This window comes from Saccharomyces eubayanus, chromosome XV (assembly GCF_001298625.1).
Source record: "Saccharomyces eubayanus strain FM1318 chromosome XV, whole genome shotgun sequence".
In the NCBI taxonomy this organism is placed as follows: domain Eukaryota; kingdom Fungi; phylum Ascomycota; class Saccharomycetes; order Saccharomycetales; family Saccharomycetaceae; genus Saccharomyces; species Saccharomyces eubayanus.
The window spans coordinates 452,322-474,548 of NC_030974.1; the positions used below are offsets into that span (position 1 = coordinate 452,322).

General features: G+C 39.3%; 9 protein-coding genes across 9 annotated transcripts; 5 read left to right on the plus strand and 4 right to left on the minus strand.

Annotated features, from left to right (window-relative positions):
• Positions 1 to 497: 497 nt before the first annotated feature.
• DI49_2484 (uncharacterized protein) lies at positions 498 to 2,156 on the plus strand (the record flags this gene model as incomplete). Its single annotated transcript, XM_018365606.1, has 1 exon — positions 498 to 2,156. One exon carries the CDS (start codon positions 498 to 500, stop codon positions 2,154 to 2,156), a length of 1,659 nt encoding a protein of 552 aa, XP_018221861.1.
• A 238-nt stretch (positions 2,157 to 2,394) lies between these two features.
• On the minus strand, positions 2,395 to 5,733 carry IRE1 (bifunctional endoribonuclease/protein kinase IRE1; the record flags this gene model as incomplete). The annotated part of the gene is made up of 1 exon (XM_018365607.1): positions 2,395 to 5,733. The coding sequence occupies one exon, from the start codon at positions 5,731 to 5,733 to the stop codon at positions 2,395 to 2,397; it is 3,339 nt and encodes a 1,112-aa protein (XP_018221862.1).
• A 612-nt stretch (positions 5,734 to 6,345) lies between these two features.
• On the minus strand, positions 6,346 to 6,702 carry SAE3 (Sae3p; the record flags this gene model as incomplete). The annotated part of the gene is made up of 2 exons (XM_018365608.1): positions 6,346 to 6,508; positions 6,590 to 6,702. The coding sequence occupies 2 exons, from the start codon at positions 6,700 to 6,702 to the stop codon at positions 6,346 to 6,348; spliced, it is 276 nt and encodes a 91-aa protein (XP_018221863.1).
• Positions 6,703 to 6,947: 245 nt separating this feature from the next.
• LAM4 (Lam4p) lies at positions 6,948 to 11,045 on the minus strand (the record flags this gene model as incomplete). The annotated part of the gene is made up of 1 exon (XM_018365609.1): positions 6,948 to 11,045. One exon carries the CDS (start codon positions 11,043 to 11,045, stop codon positions 6,948 to 6,950), a length of 4,098 nt encoding a protein of 1,365 aa, XP_018221864.1.
• Positions 11,046 to 11,762: 717 nt separating this feature from the next.
• LRP1 (Lrp1p) lies at positions 11,763 to 12,314 on the plus strand (the record flags this gene model as incomplete). The annotated part of the gene is made up of 1 exon (XM_018365610.1): positions 11,763 to 12,314. The coding sequence occupies one exon, from the start codon at positions 11,763 to 11,765 to the stop codon at positions 12,312 to 12,314; it is 552 nt and encodes a 183-aa protein (XP_018221865.1).
• Positions 12,315 to 12,686: 372 nt separating this feature from the next.
• On the minus strand, positions 12,687 to 15,767 carry KSP1 (putative serine/threonine protein kinase KSP1; the record flags this gene model as incomplete). The annotated part of the gene is made up of 1 exon (XM_018365611.1): positions 12,687 to 15,767. The coding sequence occupies one exon, from the start codon at positions 15,765 to 15,767 to the stop codon at positions 12,687 to 12,689; it is 3,081 nt and encodes a 1,026-aa protein (XP_018221866.1).
• A 1,016-nt stretch (positions 15,768 to 16,783) lies between these two features.
• SAM35 (SAM complex subunit SAM35) lies at positions 16,784 to 17,815 on the plus strand (the record flags this gene model as incomplete). Its single annotated transcript, XM_018365612.1, has 1 exon — positions 16,784 to 17,815. The coding sequence occupies one exon, from the start codon at positions 16,784 to 16,786 to the stop codon at positions 17,813 to 17,815; it is 1,032 nt and encodes a 343-aa protein (XP_018221867.1).
• A 578-nt stretch (positions 17,816 to 18,393) lies between these two features.
• STE12 (homeodomain family transcription factor STE12) lies at positions 18,394 to 20,439 on the plus strand (the record flags this gene model as incomplete). The annotated part of the gene is made up of 1 exon (XM_018365613.1): positions 18,394 to 20,439. The coding sequence occupies one exon, from the start codon at positions 18,394 to 18,396 to the stop codon at positions 20,437 to 20,439; it is 2,046 nt and encodes a 681-aa protein (XP_018221868.1).
• Positions 20,440 to 20,965: 526 nt separating this feature from the next.
• Positions 20,966 to 21,973, plus strand: IPI1 (Ipi1p; the record flags this gene model as incomplete). Its single annotated transcript, XM_018365614.1, has 1 exon — positions 20,966 to 21,973. One exon carries the CDS (start codon positions 20,966 to 20,968, stop codon positions 21,971 to 21,973), a length of 1,008 nt encoding a protein of 335 aa, XP_018221869.1.
• Positions 21,974 to 22,227: the final 254 nt, after the last annotated feature.

The following is a 22,227-nucleotide window of genomic DNA, read 5'->3' on the forward strand; positions in this document are numbered from 1 at the left end:
ATCCATAATTGAGTATAATTTTTCACTGATGCCAAAAAACTTGAAAAAGAGCCCAAGCCCTATGCATTCGTATTAGGTGATACTTAAATATAAGACCTAACCGCAAAGCTATTGCCCTATACAAAAATTAAAAATTAAATCTCAAGACCTATATAAATATACAGAGAGACCTATTCACCGTACCAAGACCTAAACTATTCATGGGAGACCACAAGAGAGGTTATATTATCAGAACTTTTCAAAGACGCCTATCTTTCATGAGGGATGAACATATGTGAATGTTTACGCTTCGTTTAGCACCTGAATCTTGGCTCAATGGTTGGCGTTGCCTATTACAACTTAGAGGAAAAATAGCGATATTTGCGATATCCGAACCGGGCCTATAACAGTGAAAATCGACCAGGTGACAAAGTAAGGGAAAAGACTTTACTTCAACGCTTGGGTTGGCCAGAGCTGTGCTAGAAAGGGACGGTGTAGACAGATAATTGGCCAACGGGATGGAGGCGCTTATTATGTTTTTAGTGCTTTCCGTATCCGGAGTGTTCATGTACAAGTGGTCCTACGAACAGCTCTGGTTCAAAGTGGGCTCTCTATTTGACATCATATCAACTTCCTCGAGGAAAGAGGCCTATTCTTTGACAAGCAAATGGGAAACCAGCCCAAATGGAAACGCGTCCAATATGGGCAATTTCATCAATAAGTTTTACACAGAATATTCCTTGCCCTCTCATAAAGTCCTACAATCTCTGCGAGTTCTTTTTTCATTAGCGATGATGACATATACGGTAACGATAGAAATTATACTATGGCAAATCAAGGTAGCTGATATGGAAAAGGAAGTCACCTTTATAACGACTTGGGTGTGGCCCTTGACAGCTATCATTCTATCGTTCATATTAATCTTACTCCAGCCATTCTTCATTATTATATCCTTATTGAATAAGTTTTACAATGACAAGTTTGATATCGACCGATTGATCATAGTGACAAGTATCGCTTTGTCAATTCTTATTGCAATTCTAAGCTATATCAATATCGGGCCATTTCAATACACGAGAAATATTTTAACCAGATTGTCCATAGGAGGTGTCACAGTCATGGCCGCCCTATCCGGGCTGGCCACTGTTTCAAGTTTATACTATAATTTTTTGGTTATATGGCATAAGCTACGTAGCACTTCAATGTCAGACCCCAACTTTAGAAATATAAACAACAACAATAACAGTAAATCCCTATTATGGACAACGGACGCCTACATAAAAGAAAGAATTCAAGATTATGAGCATAACATAGAACAAAATGTGCAAATACTAACACGATTAGAGGACGAGCCAAATGGAGAAAACTCAACTTTCAAGGCACAGTTGATGGAAAAGATTGCTTGGTATCAATTATCGCTGGGGAAATTAGAGACATTGCTACATCAGTCTCCGCAGGTAAGGACTTTCAAAAAAGTCTTTGAGATTGGTTTTATCGTATACTGTCTTCATAAACTAATAACAACTTTTCTGAAAAAAATACCTCACATCATATACCACTCGTTTAAATATCCTGATGACTACGAATATGAGAATTTCAGTGAAAACGCGGCATCGGACCCTTTAGCAATCACTATTGCAAACATTTTGGACTTTTTATTCTTTAGATTCAATTATCAACATGATCTCGACTCTTTGACAAAACAAATATCGTTGTTTTTGTCAATTTCCCTTTTTCTTTGTTGTCTCTCTGCGGTCAGTACCACCATCTCATACGTTGTGACTCTTTTGCCTGTAAAGTTCCAAATTCTTGCGCTCTTTGCCATGCAAAATGATGATACTGGTGATGTACTTCCAGAATATGTTGATAACTCTAATTATAAGGGGAAAGGGGGGAGCTCCTCCCACCAACAGAAAGGAATATCTTTGATAAAGAACTTGGTGGTATCAGAGCTAACTGGTGTTTACGTTTTGGCCACTTCGTTAATGATTCGGTCCCATCTTCCCTTTGAAGTGTCACAAAGGTTGAAGGAACTATTGGGAGAAAAATTTACTGTTCCAAACGTTGTTATAGATTCCTGGTTTGATAAGGTCTACGCTTTTGCATGCATATTCACTTTCATTTGCATACGGATTGCAGAGCGGAAGCTTTCTACTAAGAAAGTTAGTGTTGAATGATGCAAATCGTTTGTTAATATTCAATGTTTTTAAAGTATATTTTTATAGAATTAAGTGTATCTGTCATGTAGTGTATTTAAGAAAAAAAATTTAAAACGTAAAGTAGGTTCATGAATAAGTAAAACTTTTTTTTCATGTATGCAAAGGTGAAAAAAATTTATAGATAATCAATAATCGTGAATAATAGACCCCGACGGCTCCAAACAACCTAAAAAAATAAGCGAGGTCTTATGATAATTTATGAATACAAAAATCCATGTAAAATTTGGTCGTCGCTCAAGTTCTCCTTGACAATCTTATAAATCCCTATTAGTAGGTTTGGGAAACGCTTGATAAAGTAATCGTAAAATCCATCGGGTACCGGCCCCATGATTTCCGCTATATCTTCGGGCAGATCCATGAAATGATGGTATTTATTCCTAAGAGCTCTCAACAAATCCATCAGCTTTGAAGAATGATATTTTCTGTACTTCCCGAGATTGTCCATGAAGGTTTTATCAAACTTGACGGTCCAGTTCCCATTAGGAATAACAAAGCCTGAAATATCATCCAATTTCAATAACAAGTCACTTGCGGGGTCCTTGTTTTCAACCTCGAATCTATCACTGACTTTCAAGAGAAATTCTAATTTTTTCGATTTTGGCCAAAACAATGGATGCCTTAGAACTCTCATAGCAGTCGGCCTTTTCAATGGATCATGATCGATCATTTGAGAAATCAAATCTGTAGCTTCGGCAGCCAGAGATCTATCGCGAAGACACTTCATTTCATCAAGGCTAAATATTCCCCTTATTATATTACTCTCACGTGTGTATTTATCACCAAAAGGATGCTTACCTTTGGATAAAATATAATAGAAAACACATCCCATTGAGAAAATATCGATAGATCTTGTTAACCTTCTTTTGGTAAATGGATCATAAAAGGAATCAGATGAAAGTACTGTATGCCTGCTCGAAGAATGTTCAGTTTCAACTTGGGATTGCAAACTGTTCGACTCATCAAGCAGTTCAGGAGCCCTCCATCCACTTGTTCCAGAAGGATTATTCAAATTAGTTCTAAAGGACGACTGGCCAGAATCTAGCTTTTTGCAGAGACCGAAATCTGATATTAGAATCCTGAGATTATCTACTCCGGTCTGTTGGTCTGTAGTAAGCCTGTTCGATGTAGATACAAGTATATTCTGGGGCTTTAAATCCCGATGAATAATTTTCAGCGAATGTAAATGCGCGACCCCAGCCGCTATCTGCCTCAGTAATGAAATAGGATTGTACTCATTTTGTAATTTCAAGTTCTCATCTGATGCGTTCTTAGATTCAATCAAATCCTGTATATTTAAGTTGCAGAGCTCTAGAGCAATATACAGGAATCTATCCGTTGTCTCTGAGCAATAATATCGTATAACATTTGGGTGATCATCACTTTCAGTTAAAAGCTTTATTTCCATCAAAGCTATATCACAGAAATCGATTAACATTCTCTTCACCGCAACAGGCCTGCCTTGGAAACTGCCTTGGAATACAACGGTTCCCGATGATCCGTAACCTAAAATTTTTTCTGACACTACTAAATTTTTTAGAGATTGTTCAAAGTTTGGTATATTTGCATTGCGTAATTTTCTGCTCTTCTTACCCCCTCTCGATCCCCTTTTTCTCTTCTTCTTCTCTAAAGTCAAATCTTGTGATTTTTCATCGTCGTCATCATCACCGTCATCGTTATCGTTCTGTGATTTCGGGTTTGCATTGTTGAGCGCACTTTCAAAAACAACCTGCTTTTCGGGTTTTGTATTAAACGGCTTGGTTATACTTCCAGTTGTTGCAGAATCTTCTGAGTTTAGTTCAGTTGCTGGAATTTCTTTTTCAGGCATAAACCCAATTTTTGATAATAATACGTATAGTGGCGGCAAAATTTTAAGTCTTTGCAAGATAGCACAAAACATGAGGAACAATAATAAAAACACACCTGTTTCGATGATCCGATATACGAGACTACCGACCCTCAGAATTAAAGAATTCTTACTCTTATTCCTTAGCTCTCTTGATATTTGTTTATGGACCTTTTCTCTATATGCCTCAAAGTCTTCTGACGACATATATTCGTTTAGTGAATCTATATCTCTGTTCTGAGGCAACTTAGTAGCATCGATGGGAGAATCAATCATCAAAGGGGAATGCTTCTGAGTGGTGTCCAATGCCTTCGGTTTCCCATAAGTTTCATAGAGTTGGTCATATTCACTGCCATATATCTGATGTACTCCCATAATTGCATTCTTGAATAAAGTCTCATCCTCAAAGATCGAAGAAACCCTCCAGCGATCACTGGAAGCATATCTGGATTTGGGGGCCGACTCAACTAATGAAGGGAAATTCTGACTAGATAGAGCAAACCATGAAAGTTTTGATGTTTGATCCAAGTAAACTTTGTTACTCAGAACACTCTCGTGGTCAGCTGGGTTGAAGGGATGGGGCACTAATATATTCTCGTTAGTGCGAAGGTCATTAAACACATCAAATAAGCCAACGATAATTCCTGGAAATGTCGGAGAAACCCATCTAGCAATTCTGAAATCGGAATCGCTTGCCAATAACGATTTATCACGGAAGGGCGCTATACACATACCGTCTTTGGAGAATGTATTCTGAAGTGCCAGAGGAACGTCCAAAACATTTTGTTGCCATGTAGAGTAAGTAACGTTGTAACTAGCTCCATCATAAGAGTGAATCCCCAATTCAAAAATAGTTTTACCAATTACAATCATGTTTTCACATTCCTGGAGTTTTATCTTCTCATTGGGCGAACAATCTATACTCTGGCTTCCAAAATACCCGTTCTTCGAGCCAGGTCCAAAAGCTGATATTATTTCACCATTCAAAGCATCAATGGTATACATTATAGTCCTCATTGATCCAGTGTACACCTTTTCATCTTCTACGATTTTCCCCGAGTCGTTTACGACAATATTCGTTTTCAAGTGTAGCGGAGAAGTTGAAACTAGCTGACGGATAGACAGAGGAAGCTTTTGCAATCCTTGATGAGCGTTAAAGTAGTATATATTCCCATCACCACAAGGCTCGATAATTAGAGTTTCATATGTTTCTAATCTTGAAGGTTCTTGGATTTCTATCAGAGGTTGAAATTTGTCGGGATTAATGGACCATATGATATGTCCATTTCTTCTGTCAACGGCGTGGAGCCCACCTTCAACGTCGGCTGCGATTAATATATCGGATAAGCTTAAATCCTCTAAAGAACGGCTTTCCATATAGGGCACACTTATGGAATTAGCAGCCTTATGGGCTCTTTTATCAGCACGTCGAGTATGTAACAAATTAGGTGTTGGGTTCAAGCTGTGTTTTTCCTTTGGTAAATGTTCTGTAGTTCTAGCGGGAGGAAAATGAAGAGGTATACTTTTGTCTGAGCTAGAGTTTGAATTGAGTTTTCTAGTGGATGTCATTTCATTGTTTGGTATCTGCCGTCTTAGAGCTTGGGACAAAAGAGGATCTGAGCATGAAACCAGAGATGTAAGTACCCAAACGAGCAGCGCCACTACTAACATATTCCTCATAGGTACGCGCATTTCTTAGAGTGCTAACAAATTAGTTCCTCAGATATGCTATTTTGATGTAGAATGAATGTGTAGTATGGAGAAAAGTGATAGTGGACGTGGAGAAGAGGAAAAGTGATGCTTCGTGGGTGAAAAAAAAAAGAAGTTTTTTGATGGAATACTGATGGTCAATAGTGCCAGTTAGAGTGTGAATTTTCCTTGCTTTCTTTCTTGTTATTCACTTTAAGTATATATGGGTTTGGCTCATTGATTTCCTACAACCTGCTTCTCGTTTGTTTCCCATTATAATGTAGTTCATCCATCATCTCTTCTTACTTTTGCTTTTGGAATAAGCGAAGAAACTGCCCGAAGTGGCTTACTCCGTCTTGGTTTTCCGGTAATAAATTAGCGAAGACTACTTAAGAACAGAGGGTAATAAAACCTCGATACTATAAACTACAAGGTCGTTTACACTCGCCAGCTTAATTTGCAATTCTCCAATAGACCCTTTCGGTTGTTTTGTCTTTATTTCTTGTCATTTTGCTTTCATTTTTGCATAGTTTCGAAGAATTTATAGCATAGCTAAACCGCATCTTAGCACCCGTACTCTCGTCAGAACTGGGAACAACAGCTGAGGAAAGTTCATTAATCTTTGAGCGAATATCCAATCTCTTCAAAAACGTCTTTGATCTTACATTGCTTCTCATCGGCAATTATCTGGGCCAACCTCAGGCCCGCGTCTCTTAGTTCATTGTACTCCTTCAACTCCTTTATGTACTTTGAGGAAATCTCTTTTGGTGTTTCATTTCTAGAATAATTTGTGTTAGTATCACAAAATAGTTATTTACCTATTAAACTTACTGCTGGTGAGCCAAAACGAGTTACATACATTTCCTTTTCTGCAGAAATCAGTTCGAATGTCTTAGTCAGACTACTGTTCATTTCTTGATATTCCTTTATTTGTTCCTGTCTTTTGGTTAATTGTGTTTCTAAATAGCTCATGATGGTACGTTGGCTTGAGCTGTAGTAATTATATGAGGCCTGAAGATGTAGTAATATGTTCATTCCCTTCCTGTTATCAAGGTATACATTCAAAATAAAATAGCCGCCATGACATGATTGATTTCCCGTCCATTGTGATAATGTGGATCATGCGTCATTATTTAGCTGAAATAAAAAATTTGATTTCCTTTAAATATAAACTGAATACTATTATTTAATAAATGAAAAGCAGGTCATGTAAAATGTCAAGGTGAAAAATTATCTTTGTCCATTTTGATATCATCCAACATAGTCTTCATATGTTCTAGTTGTAATTCTGTTACCCTAACACTTTCTACCAACTGCTGTAACATGTGTCTATCGACGTTTCCCAGCGTCGCATGCTCTTGAGGTAATACGCTGTTTCCTCTGTTATCTATCCAGTCCCAAATATCCCTTTCTCTTCCAGTGACCGGGTTAACATTCTTCTCGTAATCTGTACTCGTCTTTCTTTTGCCAGACAATATTTTGTCCTCATATGAACTATATAGGGTTCCAAAACTTGGCACATAGTTATATTCCTGACCGTCAATAAGCATCCTCCCCGGCTTGATGATTTGGAAATTTTCTTGACTTTTRAAAGGCTTGAAACCAAGAAGCCAAAAGCACATAATAGCTATACCGGCGATCAAGGTCAGTTTTTGAGGATTCATAAATATATCCAAATTAATGTTGTCTTGGATAAAGTCCAAAATATACGTGAAGGTATCTTTATCCTTCTCTGTATTTTGACTTTCAGGAATTTTCTGCTCAATCTTATTGTGGACGGGCCTATGTTTGCCATGATTCTTCGTTTTCCTCTTCACTGGTTTTGCGGTTTTGGCTGCATTAATAATATCCTTTAGTTCAGAAATCATGAACTCGACAGACGCCTTTTGGCCCTCTACAGAACCCTTTTCAATGGGACCCTTCAAAAATGATTTGCTTGTCCAGCTGACCTTTGTTATAACGGTCATATTTGTAGTATCGTGTTGTCCCCAACATAAATATATTTTACTTTCAACTGTAAAATTGTTACCGGATGGAACATCAGGGGATCTTGTTGACTGGTTTACTAAAACATAGTCATTGATGTCCATATGTTCAATGGTCTCAGTCAACAAACATTTCGTTTGTTTAGGTCCTATGGAATTGTTTAGTTTCTTGATGTACTCATAGTGCCGTGTGGCGCCATCGGCTAATGAAGGCGAGAATGTTGGTATTGTCTCCACGTTAACGTTGTTTTTATCTCTAGTGATAGTTTTTTTCATATAATCTGTGTTCGAACCAAACAATAATTGGACTACAGTCCCCAATGGAGCAGGTATATTTTCATTTTCCCTTACGATCGAGTCTTCTTTGTTTTTTTGAATGTCAACTTCAGTTGGTGCGTGAGAGTTGGGCTCCATTTTCGGTAAAGATGACATTGCAGCGCCGCTCTCCCTTGAGGACTTCTTGCTTTTTAGAGTAGGCTTTGACAAAAATTTATTAATCCTATCGACTGTTATTTTTAATGTTTCTCCTACACCATCGAATGTTCCCTTTTCAATGGGACTTTTTATTAGGCTCTTCCCTGTCCATTCAACAGAAACATAAACTTTCAATTTTGTCTCATAGTTGCTAGCCCATGATAAAAGATAAAGTGACCTTACATAAAATGAATTTCCTGAAGGAATATCCGGAGTTCTTGTCGTTTGTAGTACTTGAACATAATCGTCCAGATCCAAATGCTCAGTGGTCTCGGTTATCAGGCATTTGGTCTCACTGGGCCCGATAGCACCTGGGGTGGGTTTGATGTAGGAATATTCTCTTCTTTGATTCTCTGTTAACGTAGCCAAATCAACAAGACCGGAAATTGGCGAAATATCGTGATTGTTCTGGGCTTTTAAAATAGTCGTAATATAACTAACATCCTTACCAAATAAAATATTGACAACTTTCCCCAACGGAGCGGGTATCGTTGATTCGTTGACTAGTTTTTCATTGGACTCAGGCTTGTACCCTGCTTCTGTAGGTGGATGTTTTGTGGGACCCAGCAGTGGGACTTCTGATTCAACGGATAGGTTCCTGGCGCCATTGGTGTCTTTTGAAGGCATTGACGGGTCTCCTGGTTTTCCTACACTGATGTCCGACGTCATATCCGTAGAATCGGTTACATTGTTAGTGCTATCATAAAGATCATCGTCATCATCATCATCATAATCGTAGTCATCATCTTCTTCATCATCACTTATAGAATTCGAACTGTTGTTGCTAACGTTGTGAAACCTCTTCTGTAAGATAGTCTGGTTCCATACCTCCGTAATCAAATCGTACGTGGCATCTCTAGAAGTGAAGGAGGCAAAACTATACTTTGTATGTAAAGTGTCAATTGCGATTCCGTTGGGGAATATTCCTGCCGTAGTCTTCTTTTCTATTTGTATAATAGTCTCGAATGGTATAAAAACAGTGCTCACCCAACCGAGGATATTCGAATAAAACCCAATATGGTGATCCGATATATAGATTTTGCCCTGCGAAAGGATGTCCCTCGACAAGGCACAACTATGATCCGCAATTAATCTTTCATCGGGGTTCACACCAGAATCTTTGAAAATTGTATGGAATTCTGAATTTTTCTTTTCACTTGCATATTCGACTCCCTTTATTTCAATATTGCGTCGATTGCCGTCTTCGCCAGATGGTTCGACAATACTATAAGGCGTTGATGAAAAGCTTTTGCTAGAACTTCTTCGCATACCTGAAGAGGTATGACCATTCGAAATACTTGGTCTTGGTATTATGGTGTTTGCGATATCAGTGCTATTTTTTACTTTATTCAACGAATATTTTAAAGCTGTGGAAGGCAATACTCTCATTCCACTACTAATGTTACCTGGAGAAAATGACCTCCTGGTGAGAAACTTCTTGGACATCACTCTGGGTTCACGATCTTCATTGTCCGAGTCGTTTTTTGTAAATCCATTAGATGAAAGAGAAGAGAGTCTTTTCTGTATAAAATCATGGCGCCCATTTTGATAAGCATTTGCTGCGCTTATCATTGATTTGACTCTTCTTCTTGGCCTTACATCGTCTACTGTAGGGGAAGAAACTGCTGACAATTTGGAAGAGTCCTTCCTTGAACTAGGTCTCTTTTCCACCTCATTTTCATTGCTATCCCGTACGTCGTCCTGCAGCGGTATGTCGTCGGTATCGAAACCATCTTCCCCTGCGGATAAATCAGAGTATTCTGTTAATGGCTCTTCAAAGGTTGCTTGAGAGTCGTTGAAATGTTCCAATTTCAAATTTCCTTCTCCTGGAATAGGTTTATCATCAGAGTGTCTAATGGGTTCGAAAGTGACTCTGCTAGCAAAATCATTTGAATCCTTATTGGCTCTGTCTGAAGAAATGTCGTCTTTGGAGTTTGACCTTGAAAGCGAATTGGAATTCAAACTCGAATGCACGTGATTTTTCAGATTGGTAAATGCGAATTTACCAAATGGAGAGGGTTTGTTCTTGGTTTCGGTTGTAGTCGTATCAGACTGTTGGTTGATCCGCGGTGAGGATGCGGACGCTGCAAGTACATTATCTAAATTCTTCAAAAAGGGACCATCACTTTCTTGTAGCGATTGTGCGTATTTGCCATTAGTACTCTTTTCAGATGTGGTCCTTGAAACCTGCAACGGGTTCTTTTTCAGGTGCTTTGGTTCATTCTTGGAAGCAGCGCTATCATCAGCTTCTTCTACATTTATTTTGGGGACGTGGTTAACGGCATTACGAGCAAACGAAAGAAAAGTTTCAAAGGCAGTATGTGCTTTGTGGCTTTCTGGAGTCGCCTTCTCAGCACGATTGGTTTCCTTTCGCCTTTCTTTCTCCGGCCTTTCCCTTTCCCTTTCAATTGCCTGGGGAGACAAGCTTTGCATAGAATTTGAATTCGGATTTAGATTTAGATTTTCATTCGCATAGCGACCCTTAGACGAGCCCAGAGTCAGGCTTGTATTCGTTTTGTTCAGCCTGTTTGTCTCCATAGGATCTATGACGATTGGAATATTGAATACGCCTTGGCTAGGTGCTAAGGAGGAGTCCGCCTTCTGGGAGCCCTTGGCCGGCGATTCTGCACACCTTTCAGTAATGGGTGGTTTCGGGATATCCAAGTTCTTATTTCCACTCATAAATTGTGCAGCTTCGGCTCTACTTCCGTTACCATGCGAAGTTCTGGCATAGTTTGTCTCCGGACGCTTAGTGTCACTTGACGAGGTGTGCTCCTTCTTGTGCTTACGTTTCAGCCCAATTGAGCTTAGCAAGGACCTGCCCCAATGGTGTTTTTTCTTTGCGTCCTTGGACATTACTGCTATTTTTCAACACTTTGATAAACTAAATTAACAGCCGTACAAACCACATATAGTAGTAATAGTTTAAGGTTCAGTAGCACCAGAACTAATATAGAAACAGTATGTCTTAAAGAGACTAACAAATATGTGGTGGGTACTGAAGAAACCTGAACTAGCAACCACTCGTCATTTTCCATAAGCGAGGGACTCCAAACTACTGTCCTGCACGATCTAGCAATGGAAGGGTTATACTTAGAAGTGCTGTTGCCAAGGAACGGGACCCCTAAGAACTATACCGGTCTCTCCGCAGGCGCCGCTTCCTCCGCGAAAACTATTCTTTAAAGGAGAAAAGGCGATCTTTGCCCCATGAAGCCAGCAATTTCCGAAAAGGGCAATGCCCAGATCCCTGAACAATGGATTGAGCAGCAGGGGGCCCTCGCTGGCGATCCGATGGCGCCCATTGAAGGACGGCATTCAATGATAGTACATGTATGAACAGCAAAGAAGACAAGAAATTGAAGTTCAGTGTGCTGTTTTGTATAGCAGATACCGCAAAGAAATCGCTTTTCACGGGGCCCTTTTGCAATTTTTCAGAGATGAGCTATGCAGACGAATATAGACGATGCCTTCTGCAGTACAGAAGAAGAGGATATGCTGGCTTGCAGCGCCGGTAAGTGATCGATACTCATACACACACGCACACATATATATACATACATAAAAGAAGCACCAATGGAGGATATTGAGAAGATAAAGCCGTACGTTAATAGTTTTTCGAATGCGTTGGATGAACTGAAGCCAGAAATCGAAAAACTAACGTCCAAACCGTTGGATGAACAGCTGCTGCTGTTGTCTAGTGAGAGGGCTAAGCTAGATTTAACTAACCGCTATGCATATGTGTTGAGCTCTTTGATGTTTGCTAGTATGAAGGTCTTGAATGTCAAAGACATGTCTCCCATACTAAATGAACTGAAAAGAGTAAAGTCGTACATGGACAAAGCCAAGCAGTATGACAATAAGATATCGAAATCCAATGAGAAGTCACAAGCGGAGAAGGAAAAGGCTAAGAGCATCATTTCCAACGTCTTGGACGGTAATAAAAACCAATTCGAACCCTCTATAAGCAAGAATAACTTCCAAGGGAAGCATACGAAATTCGAAAACGATAAGCCGGTAGCCAATGTGGTGACTAAGATTATTGACAACACCAAACAGATAAGGAAATCTGACAGTACGAAAAATAAAAAATCTGGCAGAGTAGGCAAAAAAGGGGGAAACAAGTAGAGATATATCGATAAATATATAACTAAATAAAAGCGGTGTCCGAGCACACGTCTATAAAAGATTTAAACCGATATATTGACTCATTGAGATATTGCGTGTTTGTACTATTCATCTAGTAGGCAGAAAAAACACATTTATGTACTGTGTGACATTATATAAAAGCGCAGAGAAAAAGATATATGAAGAGCATTTTTGGTCAAACCTCTACAGCTATACTACCTACAGCATACGTGCTAAAAAGCTGATTTTTAGTGTTCTCATCAAAGAGATATGAAATGCATGATAATGTTGAGTTAAGGGTGAAAAAGCTAAAATGCATTCCAGAAGGGGAAGAATAAATAAATGAACAAAAAAAAGAGCCACGAATCAGGTTTAATCCTGTTGTTGTAGAATTAGCCAGTTGTTCTTATACTGCTCCAACGACCCGACCATTTCATCTTGAATATTAGACTTTCTACCAGCCCTCAGTTTTTTGTCATGAGTGGAGCCGGTGAAAGTTTGCGCATAAATTTCGTATGGTCCAAAAATTTGCCTTTCATCTGGAGAAGTTGATGATGATTCATCACCACCGTCTCCCATCTTGCCATGAACCATTTTATCACTTTCCCCGTCGTATTCTTCGTCTTCGAAGATTATGGCATCATTGTTGGAATCCGCGAATACATCTTCGTTTTGTAATGCAATTGTGGTGCTAGAATGATTACGCGGTAATAATGGTTTAGGGAACCCAGCAAATGAATTCTTGGCTCCTGGAGATGCAGGCATATTGTCAGGTGTCTTGTTCATATGCAATGGGTTAGGGTCATTGATACTAGAACGTCTTGAATTGTAAGATCCACCAAAATTGACAGAATTGTGCGAGACCGATAATGTAGCCTCATTACTTGATTTCATGTTCAGAGGTGGTTCTTGCGTTCCTAGGTTGAAACTCTTTCTATGATGGGGTGGGACATAAACTCCATTTTTGAACTTTTGTTCCATACTGAGCCTACGATCTTGATCTTGATCTTGCTCTTGTTGTTCTTTAGAATCAGATGAGCGTGAATATCTGTTGCCAATATTACTACTATCTGTCAATATCGGATCAATTGGTCCGGAAGATAAATTTAGATGTGCTTCGGAAGATGCTGGTGATTTTAATAAATCAGGTAGTTCGTTAGTTTCATTATTGTTGTTGATATGCAATGATGTTGCTAAGGGAGGTGGAATATATTGTCTATTGTGATGGTGATCATTATTATTAGTATTGCTAGTATCGCTGTTATCGTGGCTGTTATTAGCATGAGCAAAAATACCGCTTTGGGCACTTGTTGTTATTGGTGGCAAGTGATCATGTATGGATAAATTGTCCATTCCATTGACAAAATCGTGATCACTTTCTTCAAGAGTGAATAGAACGTCGTCCGAATCTTGTTCTCCCTCGGAGTCTATGTTATCCTGAGTATAATGATCGTGATATGAAGGCTTGCTATCTAAAACAGTGGAGATATCCGGAGCAGTAGATTGTGGAACCCTTAAAAGATGATTGCTAGGGCTGACGTGATGGTTTCTAGCATTTGGTGGAATATAAGCGCCTGGCGAATGTTGAACCGTACTAGTGGAGCCACGCCTTGTATAGCCGTTGGTGGAACCATTGTTGTGGTTATAGCTCATGCTATATCTTGAAAGTGGTGATTTTCCGGTGCAACTGGAAGAGCTAGGTCTTCTATATTTATTGAAGTTCTTGTTCCAGCCCTTTATATAGCCATTACCGTTGTTGAAGTTATAATTATTTCCATGATTGTTGCCGTTATAATTACGGTTCTGTCTGTATTGTCTATTATTGTTGTTGGAAAACCCTTCCATATACCTGTGTTGGACACTCGGAGGAGTGAAAAAATCTCTAGTGTTAAATTCATCCTTTGCCTTATAATCATGGAAAAAGTTATTCATATGAGTATTAGGTGTTGGTATACCCAAAGGTTTCCTTGATTCCTTAAGAATTTTACTCTTCTTCCTATCTTCAATACTGACCGGTTTAGGATATTGATTATCAGTCTTTCCGTACTTATTGCGTTTCTTGAATTTGAATTTAGGAACAGATTTCGCCCTTTCGTAAGGAGACGGTGAAGTGTGATTATAACTTTGGCTGGAAATCTTCTGTTGCTGAGTGGAAGGTTTCTTGAAGGGATTGTTCACAATATTTTGATTCTGAGGAGCATCTGGACGCTTTCTTTCATTTGTGTTATTAAAATTGAAATCTTTTTTGAATTCTGGTACAGGTTGTTTATTATTAGATGATATAGGGGTAGGTAAAGAGACTGGAGCAGAAGAAGGAGGAACAGGTTGAGGAGGTAAACCGTCGTTCATAGCTTCTTCATAGGTTTCGTCCACGTTGTTGTAGTACTCATCATCCAAGGTGTATTCGGATAAATTTTGTAATTCAGTTCTCATCATGCTTAAATCTCTGTTGGTAGGATCAATGGTTAAACTATATCTTAGTACTTGGAAGAAATCATAAGCCATTGTAGAGAAAACATCGAATAGAGCCTCTCTGTTGGCAGCGAAATAACAAAAGGATTTGTCTGATTGATTAGCGATGCTAAATGGGTTCTTGTGGAAAACAATATTAAGGAAAACGATACCCATAGCCCACAAGTCAACTTTTGCGCAATCGTAAGGTTCCTTTCTTTCGTCGATATCCAAGTTGCTATCAAACAATTCCGGCGACATGTATCTTTCACTGCCAACATTTCTATCCATGGAAGTCTTGTCTGTAGTGGCCAACCCCCAATCTGTAAGTTTGATTGTCCAATCTATTCCAGAAATCAAAATATTTTCCGGCTTTATATCACGATGGTAAATACCATTATTGTGAACGTATTCGATGGCATCCATGATTTGGGTGATTATATGAGTGATAGATTTGGTCTTCTTTGGGACAGCATCGGCTTTGATTGCTTCATACAAATCACCGCCCGAACAATACTCCATGATGATATATGAATCGAAAAAATCCAGTAAAGCTGCAATATTGTTATGTCTACCAATTTTTGTTTGGATATCTACTTCATACATGGCTTCGAGACAGATGTTGTTGGACAGTCTTGATTTGACTTTCGAAGAAATCAAAGACTTTTTATGTTTGTAAAGATTGTGTTTCTTCTCTCTACTTGACCCGTTGTTTGTAGCAGCATTAACATCTCCATCTTCATGGCCGTCTGCATCAACTTTGGTATTCTCATCATCGCCGTCATCGTCACAATCATTGGCATAATCGTCGTCGTCGTCGTCTCCTTCATAGTGGCCGTCATCTTCTAATTTGAAAATATATTTGACTGCAACCAATCTTTTCTCCCTGACGTCTTTAGCCAACGAGACGTAACCATATGAACCTTCACTAATATCTTCTATCTTTTGGTATCGGTTGTTTAAGATGCCTCCTTCTTTATAAATCTCGTAGTCCAAAGTCATTGAGTTTCAAAAGAAATAGTGTAAGAGAAGAGGAAAAGGACAAAGATCGTGCTAACTTTATGTGATTCTTTTGAGTTTGTAATTCTAAATTTTTTATTTTTAAAATTTTTTTTTCTTTTTATATTTTAGATCGAATGGAAGAAAGTGAAGAAAAAAACGGTAAGATTAAAGAAGATAAAATGAGGTGATATGCAATCTATAAGGGCTTATAAGTCTTAATGGTGGCGGGTATGAGAGTTGTTTGTTTTTTAGTTCTATTTCCTTTGTGAAAAAAATTATAGAATAAGGAAGTATTCTTTAAACCCTTTTTTGGCCAGGATATATTCGTCTAGGTTTTGCGGTACTAGCCTTCTATAATGAAGAGGAAGAGTCGAATTCGTGTCTACTACTCCTGTATTTTTTGGTGTCCCTTTTAGAACAATAGGTCTGAATATAATTCTTACTTTTCTATTTCCTTCTTTGTAGTTCTTTTTTTGGGAAGAAATAGTGGGATCCGGGTCACGTGCAAATTAGATAAGCATGCAAAGATAGCCAAAAGAGATGCTAAGGTCGAATAAAATAGGGGAATGAGGTTACTTGAGTTGTTCTTTCACCGATCGAGAGTGCGCGAGTATTCTGCAGATACTACTAAACACTGTTTGCTGTTCCTTTATAAAAGAGAGCACTTGAGATTGTGTAAACCAAAAAAAGGGTTTTGTTTGAGATCAACAAACAAAACTTAAATGAGTCAGGGGAAAGAGAGAAAAATGTAACGCTGATGCTGGGAGCGTGGACTGCTTATGAGAGGGCGCTAGTAGCAGTGGCGAGTGTGGGCGGGATGTGGGATGCTGTGGTAATTAGATAGCCCTTTCACGTGTTGTGGTCGGCCCGTTTACATAGAGTTGGATGGCTAAGTAGATAAATAAAATACACCTCGGAAGGGGTTGCGAACGCCGGGCTGTAGCGGCGAGGGTAACAAAGCCGCTTTTGGGCGTGGATGCTGAAATAAACTGTGTGTGAGTTGCAGTTCTGCATGAATGGTAGTAAATGAGCTCAAAGTGAGGGTGTTGTACGCAATGGTAAGTCTGTTCAGTGTTCCCAAGCCGGTGAAACGAATGTTTGACACGTTCCCCTTGCAAACGTATGGTGCGCAAGCCGACAAGGACGAGGCAGTTGCGTTGGAAGTACAACGCAGGTCCTATCCATTCACAGGACGCGGTGATGGCGACTTGAAGTTGACTGCGGAGGACACATACAAGCTGGGTGTCTACAACGTCTTTTCCGAGGCCACTACGGGGGCCATGCTGGCCACAGACCCGTGGTGTCTATTCGTTCAGCTTGCACTGTGCCAGAAGAACGGTCTTTGCCTGCCTACGGAATCGCAAGAAAAGGGCTCATCTCAATCCTGCAACCATGAACTGATGGTACTATCACGTCTGTCCAACCCTGATGAGACTCTGCCCATTCTCGTTGAGGGCCACAAGAAGAGAATCGTGAGGTCTACGGACGCCATCAGCAACACCATGCGTTCCCGGGTGCTCGAAGATGCTGAGCAGCTTATGTACGATATGCTTCTGGACACGGTGCTCTATGATTGTTGGATGACACAGGTACTTTTCCGTATCTCCAATTCACAATTCATGGAACTGTATTCCTCCCAGAAGCCAAATGAGTCGACATCCACCTTAGTGGACGTAGAAAACTCTTTGCTGGGCAAGTTATCTGCCAACAGCTTGAAAATGTCTTTGCTGAAGAGAAACAAGTTCCAGCTGCGTCATCGAGAAATTGCCGACAGTATGCACGCCATTTATCACAAGCGTCATAACAGCATTAGCCAAGAGCAGGCAATAGATGTACTCTTTGAGAACAGTAAGCAAGTCCTCTTGGATTTCCAAAGCAGTTTGAGTGGTAATAATACTCAACCCGCTTCTCTGCATCTAAAGATCGCAAGCTACATTCTTTGTATCATGAACGTCAAAGAGCCTATAGAGTTGAAGGTTTTTGTCGAAGATGAGTGTAAAGACCTGGTCAACTTTGCGCACAAAGTCCTAAATAATTTTATCCAGTAATTGAATGTAAAGACCCTGTATGTATACGATATATAATCAGTCATGTTCTTGTGTATAGAAACATATCGAATCTCGACGTTCGGTGCTGCAACATTTTGAAACGCTAGCTTTCTTTCTGGCGGGCTCGTTTCAAGATGAAACGAGCAGCGTTGACCTGGTTTTTCTCTGGAAAAACTGAAACAGATAAAACCTGTTTTAAAAGAAAACGTATTTGCAACATTTCGGGTATATCAGAAACAAGTCGAAAACAAGGCTGGAAAAGACTGAACAACTCTTCGTGGTCAGGTCTCAACAACCACAAACCGAAATACTCGTACGCTTCTCTTTCCGCACATACTACCACCACGTTCCCTTCATTAGTCGAACTCCCTCCTTTTGGTTGATTTTTTTTTTTGCGTTAATACCATTCATCGAAAAGGAAAGAAAGCACTAACTAAGCATTAAAAGCTTGTTTTATAAGTGTGCTAAGAGAGAAGTAAAGTACGCACTGTTTGTTTTTCAAACACCTCCACCGAAGAGAATAAAATTTTACGTCAAAAGCGTTTTCTCTTTTATCGAATTTGTCTTGTTCACTAAGGATGAAAGTCCAACTAACCAATAGTAGAACCGAGGAAATCTTAAAGGCTCGAACCGATACTGAAAATAACGAAGTAAGCAAAGCTACCCCAGACGAAGTTGAAGAATCACTAAGATTGATCGATGATTTAAAATTCTTCTTAGCTACAGCGCCGGTAAATTGGCAAGAAAACCAAATTATAAGGCGATATTACCTGAACAGTGGGCAAGGTTTTGTTTCTTGTGTATTCTGGAATAATTTATATTATATTACAGGCACAGATATTGTCAAATGCTGCCTCTATAGAATGCAAAAATTCGGGAGAGATGTGGTTCAGAAGAAAAAATTTGAAGAGGGTATATTTTCAGATTTAAGAAACCTAAAGTGTGGTATAGATGCTACTCTAGAACAACCAAAATCTGAGTTTTTATCATTTCTGTTCAGAAACATGTGCTTGAAAACCCAAAAAAAGCAAAAAGTATTTTTTTGGTTTAGTGTGGCACATGATAAGTTATTTGCAGATGCACTGGAAAGAGATTTGAAAAGGGAAAGTCTAAATCAACCTTCTACCACCAAGCCCGTCAATGAACCCGCTTTATCATTCTCATATGATTCTTCCTCTGAAAAGCCTCTTTACGATCAACTGCTTCAGCATTTAGATTCTAGAAGGCCGTCGAGTGCAGTAAAATCTGACGATTCGCCCACAAAGTTAGAAAATGAAGATTTTAAGGATAGCGGTTTAGTGACTGTGACAAACCAGCCACTTTTAGATGTTGATCTCATGGATAACACAGTAGCAGCTTCCCCTCAAATTAATGACTTCACACCTCAAAAGTTGATCATAGAACCCAATAGCCTGGAACTAAATGGTCTTGCAGAAGAACCATCTCACGTTTTATCCAAGAATGCTGTTAAGGGCGGGGACGAGGAAGATTTCCCTCTCGACTATTTCCCTGTATCGGTTGAGTACCCTACGGAGGAAAATGCGTTTGACCCATTTCCTCCACAAGCTTTTACGCCCGCTGCACCTTCCATGCCTATGCCATATGACAACATGGGTGAAAGAGAGTCTATGCCCGTGAATTCCCTTCTTAATAGATACCCATATCAATTATCTGTGGCGCCCACTTTCCCAGTGCCAGCATCTTCATCAAGACAGCATTTTATGACTAATCGAGATTTTTATTCATCCAATAACAATAAAGAGAAAATGGTATCTCCTAGCGATCCCACGACTTATATGAAATATGACGAACCCATAATAGATTTCGAAGAACCTCGACTAAATGAAAACAGTACAAATCCTAAAGCGCATGGCTCCACCCAGCAAAATAAGCAACATCAAATGTATTCAAATAACTTTCAGCAATCTTATCCGAATGGCATGGTCCCAGGATACTATCCGAAAATGCCATACAATCCTATGGTAGGAGATCCGCTACTTGACCAAGCCTTTTATGGGGCAGACGATCTTTTCTTTCCTTCTGAAGGGTGTGATAACAATATGTTGTATTCACAAAATGCAAATTCATGGAATGTTTTACCTCCTCAAGCTATGCAACCGGCCCCAACTTATGTACCCCGGCCATACACACCAAATTATAGATCAACACCCGGGTCAGCAATGTTCCCATTCATGCAGAATTCAAACTCAATGCAATGGAATGCTGCAGTCTCGCCATACAATTCAAGAGCGCCATCTACTACTACTAAAAACTATCCTCCGAATACGTTTTATCCTCAAAATGTTAACCAATACCCCCGGCGAAGAACTACCGGGATGAAGATTTCGCAAGGGAATGCTTCAACGAACAGCAAACAATCCATAAGCAAATCCGCGAAAATTTCAAAGCCTCTCCATATTAAGACAAGTGCCTACCAGAAGCAATACAAAATAAACCTGGAAACCAAGACTAAACCAAGTGATGAAGACCTCACTCATCCGGAAAAGCATAAAGAATTTTCGATGCCAACCCCGGATTCGAATACTTTGGTAATTCAGCCAGAGGAGGGTAGAGATGATTCGTCTGATGCAGAAATGGGTGAGTGTTCTAAAAAATCTACCTGACGCAACATGAAAAGAATTCTTTCAAACTTATGACATAGAAAGTGAATCTAAGATCGGGCCAAGGTTGAGTATGATGTATCAATTATAACTCAGGAAAAAACAACAAGGACAATCTGTTTTTCAAATAAAACAAACAAACACTAACTAGCAAAACAAAATGTAACAAAAATGTAATAAAATGTAATAACGTCAAAAAATAATAAAAAAATAATTAAAAATAATATAGTATTTATATGTATGTGAGTTTTTTAATGTTATGGTATGTAACACAAATACCGCCAAAGCCATAAACTCAAAGTATGACTTCTAGCATTCCCGCCTAAATAATCATAACCTGTCTAACTGTCGTTTTTTTTAGTTTGATCACCGCTTTTTATTTTTCAAAAAGGGCAGGGCCATCGGAAAATTTTTCCACTAAGTAAAAATAGGAAAATCCAGCTATATAGTAAAGTCATCGAGTTATTTATGAAAGAATACTACGACCAAAGAAGGCCGTAAAGTGTAAAGATAACATTAAAGATAATAAATGACAAAATCAAGAAAGCAGAAGCAGAAGAAACAGGATTTTTTGAGAAAAAAGTTAAAAGTTGGTAAGCCAAAGGAAAGAGCAAGTAATGCCACTAATACGTCTTTTGTTTCCAAAACCATTTCTATTAGAAACCAGCATCTAGATCAGGATCCTCACGATCTGACGAAACGGTTAACTTTATTAAAACACCACAACACCAACGTGAGAAAGGAAACATTAATAACATTCCAGAAATCTATACCGTCGATAATAAATTCACGGCTCATGACACCGTTGCTTACTCAAAGTATACCCTTAATTTGCGACGAGTCACAGCAAGTTCGCCAAGGACTTATCGATCTTATAGATGAGATAGGTAGCCATGATGCTGAAATTTTGAAATTGCACTGTAACATTTTTGTCTTGTACATTAACATGGCAATGACCCACATTTTTTCACAAATCCAAGCAGATTCCACCAAATTTTTGTCTCACTTACTAAAATACTGTAGCGATGAAGTGGTAAGAAAATCCTGGGTCAAACTTCTGAATGGTGTCTTTGGAGTTCTTGGTTGGGGCCAAGTAGGTAAGAATGAAGGCGCAAGTGTGGTACAAACTAAGAAGCGCAATGCCAAGTACATCAACATTCATCTCAACGCCTTGTATATGCTCGTTGAATACGGCTGTCAAGATGAGCGTGCTAGAGGCGTCGACAGTGATACAGCAGTTTCTTTCGAAGACAGCAGTGATTTGCGAAACCCATACTTAATTCCAGACTGTCCGCAGCCATTCGAGCATCTAAAACTGTTTACCAGAGAATTGAAAGTCAAGGATCCAGCTGCTAATGGAACCAATGCGACGCTGTTGTCATTGGCTACACAGGACATCGAGACTCGTAGGGCGGCTTTCAGCGAACAATTCCTGCCTGTCGTACTCAAGCAAATCGAAATTATTATCAAGGAGGGGGGAGAGTGCGGTAAAACCGCAAACAACCTCAAGAAGCTGCTTGCGAAAGTCTTCGACTAAATATACTTATAGAGTGTGTAGTACATAGATGATAAATTATTCTATCTTACATTGCGGTTACCCTAGCGAGAAGTAGAGCGAAATCGTAGATTTCCGTTTTTTTGCAGTAGATCTAGTTTGTTTATTTTTCAAATCCTATTGGCACAAAGGGAAGAGTTTTGCAAGAACTGTTCGGATTCATATTGGTGGTGAAGTTGCGTGTGCGTGTATCCCTATATCAGAGCCTTTTTAAGTGAAGAGTATTTGAGTTGACG